Source organism: Mus caroli, unplaced genomic scaffold (assembly GCF_978045245.1).
Source record: "Mus caroli unplaced genomic scaffold, Mus_caroli_1 scaffold_9, whole genome shotgun sequence".
Taxonomy (NCBI): Eukaryota; Metazoa; Chordata; class Mammalia; order Rodentia; family Muridae; genus Mus; species Mus caroli.
The window spans coordinates 40,250,304-40,263,760 of NW_028227264.1; the positions used below are offsets into that span (position 1 = coordinate 40,250,304).

Consider the following 13,457-nt stretch of genomic DNA (forward strand, 5'->3'; position numbering starts at 1 on the left):
TTTGAGTAATATCTTGTGGGTTTATAATTTCCAACTGGAATTTCTGCAACCCCAAGAGCCCCACCACCCGACTCTGCTTCCCAGGAGACAGTGAGAGACACTGAGATTCCTGGGGCCTTTCTTTGGTGATGCGTTTTCTTCCTCTGTCTTTGCTATGTTTGTCACGTAGCTAAGCTTGACTCTTGGGAGCCTTCTTATCCCTTACGTTCTTCGTCTTTACTTGCTGAGGCCACACAGGATCCAGAGAGAGTGAGTGAGCTGTGAAGCACTTGAACAGCAGGTTTATCGCTTTGTCAGCTTAGGGAGGTGTGCCCTGGTGTGCGTAGAGCAACCACTGACACACACACACACACACACACACACACACACACGAGAAGCCCTCCTGCACAGGAGACAGCAACCTCTGGCTCTAATTTGCTGAACCTCTTTGCCCTCTGTAGCTCCCATTGCTTCCCCCTCCCACCTCTGCTCACAGGCAATAAAAAGACTATGTCACCCTGAGATGCACCCACCCTCCAGTCACCTCAGACTCTGTGTCTTGAATGGAGTCTCCCATGGGGCATTTTTCACTTTTCTCTGAGGCCTGCCCACAGCCTGAGGTCTTATCTCTCCGGTCACAAGCAGCTTAGTGAAGAAGAGACTCAGGTCTAATGAAATTTCTCAAAGTCGGAGCTGTGTCTCAACCCTCAATCTGTTGTTTTCATCTTGATTTCACGGGGTCTGGAAGTTCACTAGACTTCCATGTAAAAATCCTGACCTGAGATACATAAACTGTGCCCACCCAGACCCAAGAAAAGAGGTAAGGTAAAAGGAAGGACAAGAACACTTTGTGTGGGAAGCAGCCATCAGGTAGAGCTGGATCCAGGAGCTTAATAATCATCTTTGAACTTGACTGCCGTCTCCATCCTTAGCTCTGTTTGTCTGAGTAGGCCTTTCCTCTCCACGGGGTCACCATAAGCTATAAAAGTGAGTCATCCTCCCCACGTGAGTGCCCGGAGAAAGGCCACCCTCCTCAGGAGCTGTGGTGCAGACCAGAGTCCCAGCAGCCTGGCTGTCTTAGATATGCTGTGCTGCTCATTTCTTCTTCATTAACCACTTGAGCTGGGCACTTGAGGACCCTTGGCTAGGAGGCCCTGGGAAATCAGGTCAGAGAGGCGTGGCCACATTCACCCAAACAAAGTCTGAGCATTTACTCAGTACAGAGCAGACAGGCTCATTCCCCTTCAGATGATGTTTAGAGTTCCGGGTTGGAGTCACTATTATTATTATTATTATTATTATTATTATTATTCTGCTTCATTGACATTTATTTAAAATCTTTGCCGCTTCACTTTCTTGCTTGTTGCTTTTGCTTCTTTAACCAGAAGGCTGTCCTTTTTCCTTCCTTCCTCCCTCCCTTCCCTCCTTCCTTCCTTCTTCGTCTCTTTCACTGCTTTGTGAGGTAGAGTTTATATAGCACAGGACAACGTCCAACTTGCTGTACGCTGGCCTTGACTGTGTTCCCTGCCTCTACTTTCCTAAGGTCATCGTAGTCAGTGTATGTTCCCACGTCAGCTCTTGGTCCTTATTCCAACCATACTAAAGGCCCTTGACATCCTACAGTCAAGGATTTCCAGCCTTAGCGAGCACTCCACAACCTGCTCTGGAGGCATGAACGAGAAGGGAGACAAGGGGCCACCATTTCCATCTTATAGATGATGAGGCAGGGCCCTGGGGCTGTCAGAGCCCCTGGGGTTGTTAGGTGACTTGCCAAGAGCACACAACTAAATCAAGTGTCAGAGAGAGAGAGAGAGAGAGAGACAGACAGACAGACAGACAGACTCTGGCTCTCAGTGAGCAGCCTGAACCGTTCCCAGTGATCACTACCCAGGGTGACCATACTAATGATGTCATCTGTCCTCTCCAGCCTCATTCCCAATCCAGGACAATCTGAACAGTGCTTCCAAAGCCATAAGACGGACTTACACACTTGCATAGAGGGATTTGATGGACCAATAGGTGGGTGGATGGACCAGCACACATACTTTTGCAAAATGCCAGCTCTACTGTTTTCTATCCCCGTGGTAAAAAGAGTAAGAGATGATGGAGTGTGGGTGAGGAGCAGGCCCTCCAAGCCGCCAGCAGATTTCTAGTAGGCACATGGAGATTGCAATAACTGGCATACAGATGAAGACCACGTTCCCTGGGCACCTGGGCTTCTCTTTCATGTCTCACCTTTGCATTTCCGATGCTACCTTCTTAGCAGAAAACATTTTTTCTATAATAAGCATAAAGTTAAACTCCAGAGCTTCCCAAATGTCTGAATCACCCATATTTTAAATGAAAGGTAGGCAAATCAATGCAGGTTTGCGGAAACAAACTGTTTTCTCCTCTCCCCAGCCAGAGAAGCCCGCAGGACCCTGTGTGGGGAGCAAGTGGAGGCTTCCTTTGCTCTGTACAGTCCATCCACGCCCCTCCCCCCAAACACCACCCCCCCATCCCCCACCTCAGCCAGCTCTCATCTCCATGTCTTGTCTGCTGTCTCCTGCCAGCCCGGTTCACTGACAAGAATCTTCCTCTTTCCACTTTTTCCACTCTCAGGATTAGGATAAAAACAAAAGCCCTTGCTACCTGAGGGGAGGACGCACCAGCAAACGTGAGACTGCTCCGCTGCTCACTGAAGGCCCTTTCTTGGAATTACAGTCACTTAAATGTTTACAAGAAATGATTATTGAGTGTCCCCGACTGATTCACAAATGTAATTAATGAGAGAATTGCTAAGAGTTTCCATTTTCTCGTTTGTTTTAACCCCACCATATAAACTTTTCTGTTGGCATGTCTTCAGAAAATTCCACCCCGGGCTGGAAGGAGGTGGGTCTGACTCAGAGCCCAGAAACATCACTGAGAGCAAACTCCAAATGGCACACAACCATCCCATGGGACAAAGGGAAGGAGCCTGGGCATTTCGACAGGCCTGAGGAAGAGGCTGACCATCCCCCTAATGGGTTTGTCCTTTGCTGTTTGTGGGATAAAGGATGTTACTAAGATGTCCTGCTGTCCCAGAAAGACAGAGGCATAATGAACCCTGGCGTGTGTGATTGTTTTGCAACATCTGAAGTTTCTCAGGAATAAATAAACAATGGGGTTGGCTCTTGTCTGTTTGTACTCAGTCAGTTTGCATTACCGTAAGGATGGCTGCCCCGGGGGTGGGGGGTGGGGGGGTGGTAAATGCTCTCTTCCTATGGGGCACAAGCCCTGCCATCACCCCATTCAGCCTGTGCCTCTCTCACCAGCTGGGAAGAGCCACAGCAAGGGCATGCTTGAGGTCTCATGCTCAACTCCCAGCGTCCTAATTTGACATTGCTCTCTTCCCACTTAAGGAGCTACAAACGTCAACTTTCCCTCGATATGAAAAACGTTCTGAGTGTAGAGCAACATCCCAAGGACTTCGAGGTTGCCTAATATAAATTCTCCCTGTGACACTCTTTGGGCTGTGTCAGCAGACAAGGTCAGTTCAGCTAAACTAACAAGCTGACAGTGGCCGCTCTGAGGATGGGGGTGGGGTAGAGCAGAGCGGAGTGGGGTGGGGAGGTTGGTGGTCCCTGTGGAAGAGCCAACGTCAGACTCCACAATCTAAATTGAGAACATCAAGGACTTGGGTCCTAAAATGGCCTGTGGAATTTAATCTTGTTAAACAAATTTGAACTGGGCAGTTGTCCATGATGACCCAATGGAAAGTTCTAGAAAAAAGGAGATCTGTAACTGAGTGACCCCCCTTATCTTAGCATCAGCCCTGACCAGGACTGGGAAGCACAGCCTATTCTCTCTGCTCTATATGATGCTCCGACCTCTAGATTTAAGGTTTTAGTACAGCGTCAGGATTTAGTAAAGAGTAAGAATGAACATTCCCCCCCTCCCCCAAATGTGTTTTTTTTTCCCCTCCATAAGCCCTGGGTGTGGTAAGAAAGTGCTCTGGTGAGCCCTATATAAGAAGGGTGCATAAAATAATTCCCAAGCATTCGTGTACCAGGGGCAAATGGACCCATGGGATGCTCCTGTTTTAGCTAAGAGTTAGCACAGTAAATAGTTAATCCAAGTTTCTGTGGAGTTTACAACAGTGGACTAAAGCAAAGGAGGTCACAGGAGTCTCCGGGCCCAACAGGAATCCCAAGTAGTACACAAACAGAAGGCCCACTGAGCAGTCACTCGGGGCTAGCTAAACCATCCAGCCTCACGTCTGGCAGCCCTGTGGTGCATCCATGGCCGTGGGGTTGCTAAGGATGCAACAGTTGGAATGATGGAAAACCAACCCTAGCCAACCACAAGGAGAGAAAACCCCTCTCCTACTGTGCATGAATTTAAAACTGTGCTTCTCTAAGAGGGATAGAGCAAACCAATCTTCTACATGAGCCGGAGAACCCGTGAGAGGCACTGGTTACCCCAACACACAAAAGAATACTTCATACCAGAGAATACTGACCCTCCACGTCGGAGCTGAGACAGTAGGGACACTTCTTGCTCTGTGGTTTCTTGGAAGCCTTGGTCGCAGGTGAGAAGTGGGGGACTCTTTAACTGGCCAGTGGCACTGGAAGCTGTCAAATGAGTCCCATCCCTTCTCGCTGTAGAACTCCCCTCGCTCACGGGTTTGCTGGATTCTTCCACGGTCTTTGCTGAAATAGCAAGGCAAGTAAGTTCGCTCAGCAAGTTTCTAACTTTCAATGTTTTTTGTTTGCTGTCTATAGATTTTTTGTATAAAAGTTTTGCTTGTAATCAAGAATGGAGGTTTTATGACCAACACGTCTCTGTGCATAATGCAACTCTACTATATACAGTTTCAGGGTTGGCACCATCACTTATGTGAATAAAAAATTAATAGGATATTAACTATTAGCTTGGAGTCAACCTGAAGGAAGACACAGGAACTGAAGTTTATAAACTACCTTCCTGCTTAAGTACCCCCAGGCCCCATGACAATAATTCTTCCTAAAGATAATAAGACTACTTTTTCTATTTACAAATAATTTATGGCTGACACCTGTAATCCCAGCCAATTGGGAAGTAGAGGGAGGTTAGGGAGGTCGGGGCTAGCCTTTACTACCTACCCTGGGATACATGAGATTTAGTGTAATATATATATATATATATATATATATATATACATATATATACATATACATATATATACATATACACACACACATATATACATATATATACATACATATATACATACACATATATACATACATATATATACATGTATATGTGTATATATGTATATATAGTTTATAGAGTGTCAAGTAGAAGTGATGTATCAGTGACAGGAGATTTCCCTATTTAGAGGACTTCTATTTACAGGACGTATTTACAGGATGTCTTTTTATAAGTAGTATACAATAATAAAGTTTACAAAATGTTTTAATAAGAGCAAACCACAATCAGTAGAAGAGAGGTGGAAAAGAATGGAGGGAATTTCGAGGGAGGCAGAAAGCAGTTTCCACAGGAGAGGGGTAGAGGGAATGGAAGGGGTGGAGGGGGTAGAGGGGGGAGGGGGAGGGGGTAGAGCAAGGAGGGGTTAGAGCAAGGAGGGGGTAGAGGGGGGAGGGGGAGGGGGTAGAGCAAGGAGGGGGAAGGCTGGTAGTGTTCAGAGCAGCATGAGCAGCTGGCACTGGCACAGAGACTCTGAAGCAGGGGTGTGCCCACGGTGTTGGTGGAAGAGCGAGACAGAGTTACTGAAGGAGGGCTGCAGGTCATAGGGTCCCTGCAGGAACAGCATGACCCATTAGGAAGAAGGGTTCCACTAAAGAGGGGCAGGAGGTCTAGCAAGATCCCAGTGCATCCCCAAATGAAACACACGCTGAGTTGGGGCATGCCAGATTCTTTTACTGAAAATACGACTTTCCTATCAGCAAAGGGACACCAGGGTAGCTTGTCATCCTCCTGCCACTAGAGGAGTCTGTGCCAAAAGGGAAGAGGGGGTAAATGTCCCCAGGGCAGATGGGGCTTGAGATGAAGTGAGCCTCATGTAGAAAAACACTTTCAAGGTTTTCTGTACTTATTTAGAAACCAGCAAACAAAAGCTAATGAGACAAAGTCCCTTTCTATCTGCTGGTCCCAGCCCCCTGCTTCCAAAACAGTCTGACGCTGGAAGGATCGGTGGAGATGACAGAGTTAAGAACTCAAAAGAGATGTCAAGTGAGCTAAGGACCTCAGAGCAAGAGTGGAGCCTCCAGGTCACCGCCCACAGCTGCCTGGCTCGGGGGTCTTGTGTTGGGAGGAGGGGCCTGGGCTTAAATTCCACCAAGCTCAGGTTCAAGAGCATCATCTCTGGAATGTGTCCATGTTGCTCAGCCCTCCCACCTTCAACAACCATCTCCATAGCTTGGGTATGGATTAGTTGATGGGACCTGGTACAGTGACTTGTATGGCATCGGGACGCTCAGAGCTTGGGCTTAGTGTTGTTATTACTGGAACCCAAGAATCCTGACTCGGGCCTGTGCCCATCTACCACATCACCTTAAACAAGGACTTCTAATTTACAAAGCACATACTGCTTTAGATGAGAGCTGGATTCAGTCTCTCGCTCTGGTTTTGGCATTGCAAAAAGCACTACTTGTCTCAGTGTCTGTTAGTCCTCCAGAAGGGGACACAATAGTGTCACAGACAGAGGGGCTGGACCCCTCTGTGCTCACACATAGAACCTGCCATTATACCCACAAAGGAGAGCTGGCCTGACACTCAGACTCCAGATGGAGAGCCAGATAAACCAGTCACAGCTGGTCACAGTGACCGAAACATGTATCTTCAGCACTTAGGAGGCAGAAGCAAAAGGACTTTGGAAAGTTCAAGGCTAGCCTGGCCTATATCAGAAGTTTGAGGGCAGCCAGGGCTATGATGCCTATGTCATCTGGGGAGATGGCTCAGTGGTTAACAGCACTTGGTGTTCTTCCAGCAGACCAGAGTTTGATTTCCAGTGAACCACACAGGGGCTCATAACTCTCCATGACTCCAGTTCCAGGGGACCAGACACTCTCTTCTGGCCTCCAGGGATACCAGGTTTTAAATATATATATAATCAAGAAAATAAACCCAAACTGGGAAAAAGAAGAAACAACAACATCTCTAAACACATATACTGACTCTCAGTACCTCCCTGATACACTTGCTGGACACATGTAGAATTCCACTGTGGCCCATGGGTAGGTAAACTTCAAGAGGAGACAGCCACTTCCTGTCAATGTTATGGCATAGGAACAGCTCTGTCTCGGGAATCGTTTGCACAGCTACAGACCACAAGCAATACAGGAAAGCACGTTGCCAATGGAGGCTGCTGATCTAGTAGGGGAGACACACAACAGAAGCAAGAGGCTGGGCATGGACCTGGGCAAGATGCAGAGAGGAGGTGGGGCCTCGGAGCATCTGGAGAGGTAAACCGGAAGCAAACAACTATGAAAAGGAGCCTAAGTCCAGAGTCGAGGCCAGCATCTGGTGTGCAGGACACAAAGGGCAGGTGGGCACCTTGCTCCAGTTGCTGACTTTAAAACGAAGTTCTCCAAATTTGTCTTTTGTACAGAGTCCAGAAAATAATGCAGAGGGTTCTGCTTGATGCTTGACTCAGCTGGGTGTGTAGGGACTGAGGCAAAGGGTCCCTGGGGTACCCTGTTAGGGTTTGAATGGCAAATGTCCAGCAGAGGTTCCTGTGTCTGAACACTTGGTTCCCAGCTGGGGGTAGTGTTTTGGGAGGTTTCAGAACTTAGTGGGTCGGGTCTCGCTGAGAGATGTGGGCTGCCTGCCAGTGGTCAGGCTTCTAGGCTTCTAGTCTAGGACCTGCTTCCTCCCTCTTCTCTTGCAGAGGTGTGAACAAGGCGCATTCTGCTCCTGCTGCCACAGATAGAGCTGGCCCACCCACCATGCCTTCCCTGCTGTGCCTGTCTCACGTCCTTTCAAACCTATGAGCCAAAGTAAAACCTTCTTCCTGTCCTGATTCAGCCATTGGGCATTTTGTCACAGAAAAGTCACTGACAGGTGCATTAGATGCTAGGATACAAGAGGAGAGGCAAGACGGGCCTGGAGGAGCATTATCAGGCTAGGGCTAGATCACCACAGCTGTTCTTACAAAGGAGGTGGGACTCTGTCCCCCTGGGCAGAAGACAGGAGATCTACTCTCTTTGTGTCTTATAATAACCTGCAAAATAAAGATGGCCTTTCATAGTTCTGAGTGGCTGGGGTGGGGTGGGCATGGAGAAAATAAAGTGAACAATAATATATTAGGGCAAATGAAAATCACACGAAGTTCAAATTTCAGGAGCCATAAATCAGCAATGGGTACTCCCACACTCTAATGGCAGGGCTGAATATATTACAGATGGAATGGACCACTGGGCCTAAAATATTTTCTGTCTAGACCTTTACAGTAGAGGTTTCCTGCCTTTTAGAACAGACTGGTATTTGCCCAACTGGTTTCCTGAGAGATTCCACAGCCAGGTCAATTTGGGAACTGGGGCTGAATGAACCCTGGGCATCTTTCTGTCCTGGCCTTGTCCATAGCTTTCTAGCACGATCCTGAGCACAGGCCTCCAGGACCAGGAATGAGCAGTGCCTCCCTGACCTGCCTGAACTCTGAACCCACTTCCAAAGAGCAGCTATGAACATCCTGCCAGCAGCGTCCCCTGGAACTTTCTAGAACTCAGTGTGGCCATCACTCTGGGAGGCACAGAGGTCCTCTGAAGGATTTTGAACATGGGCTGGGGATGTTATCTAATGTGTCTTCCTTCAGGACCTCTTAATGCTTTATGGGACGCGGAATATGAATGTTCCTCACGGTCCCCTGATTTAGGGGGTAGGGTACCTACTCACAGCACTAGTGGCTGGGAGCTGGGCATCACCAGACGGTTGACAGTTCCCAAGGTCTTGTGTTGAAACTCTTCAACCCACTAAAGGGCTGAGAACAAATCTAAAGGGAGCAAGGCAGAGAGGAGGCAAGATGCACTAAAGGCTTTAGAAGTCCATCTTTACGAAGCATCAGAGGGCTTGTGATGGAAAATGTGGTAGGGACTGGGATACAGTGGCGTCTGCCCAGAGGCCTCTGGTTTGTATAACTGGGGAGCTGTCAGCTATAGGTTCAAACCTGCCCTGAACACTAAGGGTTGGAATTGTCTGAGCCTAGGAAGATCACCACAGAGCCATTCACAACCCAAGAATTCCAAATCTGCCACCACACCCAAGCCCCACCCACCCATGGGTGTCAGCTACAAATGACTTCACACCCTGGGAAGGGCACAGCCTAGGTGTCCAGGCTCAGATGGCTTTGGGGCCTCAATGACCCACACAGCATCTTTTCTAGACAATGGAGAACATAGCTCTATAAATGACAGGGACTTCAGGGTGGGGCAGTTCCAGTATTCTTTTAATTGATGTGTGCTTTTAAAATGACAATGGCTTCTTACTGTCATTATTTCCTGAGAGTAGACACAGAAGTCAGAGATATGGGCCCCTGCCAAGCCAAGTGGGTAAAGGGCTGGAATGAAGGCCTGCCCCAGTGCTTTGGGAGGCACGGGCTTCCAGCCAGGGACTGGAAGTACTGTGACCTTCAAGCCAAGGCCAGGATGTTGGGCAGGGAGGGGGAAAGCACCGAGGACAAGGACAGTGGGAAGGTTTCTCTCCCTGGCCACCTTCACATCCACAGGAACAAGTGAGCAAGCCGTCGCCTCAATGAGCTCAGGCGTAGGCAAGTTCATTTGTAAGAGACCTCGGGCTCCTTTCTCCCTTCTCATCTTGGCAAGTAATTTCCTTTTATTGTTTCCCTATTGGTCTGATAGGCCTGAGGTAGAATGATGGAAAGATTCCTTAGGAAGAGCATTCGGGGGACCATTTCTATACTTTAGACTAAAGTCCCCAAGGTAATGTTCTGGTGTAGCTACAACTGAAATCTGTTCTTCAACTAAAACCACAAGCCAGGTTGTCTCTGCCTTGATTGTTGTTCTGGCCTGCATGATGGGCAGAATCAAGGCAGGCCCCCTGTCTGTGTTCCCAGGACCTGCACGGCCCTCCAGTCTTAGCTCCCCTGACCCCTTCAATGGCTAGCATCTGCTGCCGCTGAGTTCACTCACAGGACGGGCCTTGCAGCCTGCCTGAGCTTTGACGTAGACATTGTGTTCACAGGTTGTCCATGGCTGCCTCTGTCTCACTAAGGAACACATCAACTCATATGTCACCTCTTCAAGGCCCCAAGATCTAAAGGAAATTATTGTCACTTGACACCCTGTTATCTACTTTATCTTCTTCACAGCCCGTGAGAACCCTTTAGTCTCACGTATTTGTTCTGACACCACTTCTCTACCATCCCTAACTGAAGATGCTCTGAGGTCAGGACTGTCCTGGTCTAGAATGGTACCCTACACTAAGTCAGGAGCTCAACAAATAACAGACTCAGACAGAGACTGTATTGGAACAGAGACAGAAGAGGACACCAGACTGCCTGATACGTGATATATTTGGTTATAACATTATGGTATGACTTTGCCTCTTCCTCTATAACCATGACCCAGTGGAGAACTAACTAGCCTGAAGTGAGTTGGGCACATGTGGCCTGCTGATCCTACCCCAGGCTGTGTGCACACCACTGAGCTCCAGCCGTTTTGCTATGGAAGGAGGCCTAGGACCACCACGCCTGATTTCCCACAAGAAGAAAAATTCCTTCTGTGAGGTCCTGCTACCTCCTAAATGTTGGGGGTGATCTAAGATAAAGGTTTGCCAAGCCAAGCAAGCAGGATGCTCAGATGGAGGTGTGCAGCCCAGGTGGATGCTGTAGACCACCTGTGTCACGATGGGCGGCCCTGCCTCATCCATCCGTAATGAGGAAGGCCCAGTTCAGACAGCTTTCCATGAAAGCTTCCTACACTGTTGACCACAAAGAGTGAGAAACCAGTTTGCAGTAGAACACCAACCCACTCAACAACTGAAGACTTCAGACACAGAACTTACCCTGCACGCTGTTGATGCCAAGAGGCCCATTGCTTGTGTCCCACTTCCTTCAACGTTAGTGTTAGCCACTAAACTTCCTGCCATACCCCCAGTCAATCCTTCTGTCCCTGCGCCTGGGAGCCTACATGGGCCTGGGTATCATTGATCCACCTGCTATGCTCCTTACACGGTGACTCTTTGCCCCACTTGTGGGCCCAGGCACACGGTCAGTACTCACAGCAGGAGTGAATGTCCCGTCAGACGTGGGCTCGCACATTCGAAGAGCAGATAGCTGTTGAAGCTGGGTTGGTGCATATGATGAGACTCAGGATTCTCGTTACTTTTTAAAAATATTTTTGAATACTTTTGTTTATTGTATGTGTGCCATGGCACAGGTATGGAGGCCAGAGGACAGCTTTCAGGAGTCAGTGTTCTCCTATCACCTCTTGGGTTCCAGGGATCAGACCCAGGTTGTCAGGGCTGGTGGGAGGTGCCACCACCCACTGAGTGGCCCAATTCTCATTGAGTTCTGATGAAATTAACGACTTTTAAAAATCGATCCTAAAAATTACTTCTTTTGGATATATGTGAGCCACCCATTTGAAAACACTTACCCTAATACTCCTTTTTTTACCAAGCAATGCATTTTTTTTCAAGTGGTATCTAGATATTCTTTATAAATAACTAGAAAGAAATATGTAAACAATTTTCTTAGCTAATGTTTGGCCAATATTAACAAAGTCTAAGTTCATGTAAGAACTATCTAGGACCAGAAAAAAATTACATTTAAAAAATAGCTTTTGCATGCACATTCAAGCCAAGTGCCTGTGTGGGTCTGCAGGATGTCACGGGCCTTACAATGGGTGGCAGGAAGGGATCTCTCAGGCAGAAGCATTCCCTGGGACGCAGCCCTATAGAAGCGTGCACGGGCCCCGCTGATTTTTCTTATCTTTGCAGGGTCCAGTGGAGCTTTAGGGAAGGAGAGGCAGGCATCCTCTGTGCCGGGAGATGCTGGAGCTTTGGGTTTCTGCAAAGAGATTTTTGAACGATTGCCATGAGTCTCTGTGTCTCAAATAGGGCTTACCTCTACCACCACCTTGAATCTGACCCACCCCTGCTAGGACTTTAGCTTGACCTCAGTGGAACCTCTGCATCTACTGTCTGATTGGCCCATCTTACTTAACATCATATGTATATATATATATATATATATATATATATATATGTGTGTGTGTGTGTGTGTGTGTGTATACACACACATATATATAAACATATACATATAATACACATATGTGTACCTGTGCATAATATACATGCATATATGCACATACACATACATATACATACACATGTACATACATGTGTATAATACATACATACAATACACACGTACACATACACAAACATGTGTGCATATATACATATATGTGTGTACATACAAATGTGCATACACATACATATATGCATATACACTTACATATATATGTATAAACACAAACATATACACATGCACATAATACACATATACATATCTGTACACACAGACATATACATGTACATACACATGCATGCATACACATGCAGACATGCACACACCCATGCAGATATGTGTACACACATTCATGCACACATATAAACACACACAAATATATAAACACATACACATATAGCCACATACATACATACATACATACATACATGTAGATACACACATATACACATGGACACACACATATACACACACATACAGAAGAAATACACACAAACACGTATGCACATATACACAAAGACAGACAGACACACCATGTACACAATTTTTGCTTTTGTCAGTATATCCTATGAACTGTTCTGCCGCTTAGCTTAGCATATTTGATTTATAAAAGCCAAGTCACTTTTGGTGGCAAACAGTTATCTGTCTAGGAGACTGTAATTGTCAAGCTGACATCCACAGCTCCCAGTAGCCTAACTTCCAAAGGTCTGTGGCCTTCAATCAAGGCCAGAAGTTCCCAGAGACAGTATGGCTTAGTCACCCTGTTGTTCCTGGTTCCAACATTATCTGTCTAGGAACACAGCAGCCAGCGCTTCTAAAGCTCCAGTCAGACATATTTAAAGGGAACTTCTCCGAAGTCACTTCCACAACACATGAAAGAGTGAATCACTCTATCCAGCAAGTTAATTAACAAATCTTAAAAAAAAATCCCTAGTGGAAAACTACTATAAACATCCTCTCAAATTCTCACATGTGCGATTAGAGCATAGGCATCTACATGAGGGTTCTGCTGGGGATGTATTTCAAAATGATGATATTCTTCAAAATATTTCCTATTCCCTCTTGTCCCTTGGCAGAACAGAATACAGAATAAAGAGGGGTCTAGTGACTTTAGAAGAAGAGACTCTTTTAAAGGCATGGGAGAAGGGTAAATAAGACACGCCGCAGCATGGTGGATAAAGGCAGTCAAAGAACAGTGGCGTCCTCACAGACGTTGTGACCTGGAAGGCCATTGCTGCTTCTGAGT

The 13,457-nt window shown here is 47.0% G+C and overlaps 1 protein-coding gene across 4 annotated transcripts in view; it reads right to left on the reverse strand.

Moving 5' to 3' along the window:
- Armc2 (armadillo repeat containing 2) overlaps positions 1-13,457 on the reverse strand; it is a 104,231-nt gene that overhangs the window by 74,161 nt on the left and 16,613 nt on the right. For all 4 annotated transcript variants that reach the window (XM_029482898.2, XM_085842798.1, XM_021174473.3 and 1 more), the window contains exons 4-5: positions 11,800-11,968; positions 4,460-4,649 (exon numbers count right to left, since the gene is read on the reverse strand). In XM_029482898.2, the coding sequence (XP_029338758.1) occupies positions 4,460-4,649; positions 11,800-11,968 (359 nt within the window). The remainder of the gene's footprint in view (positions 1-4,459; positions 4,650-11,799; positions 11,969-13,457) is intronic.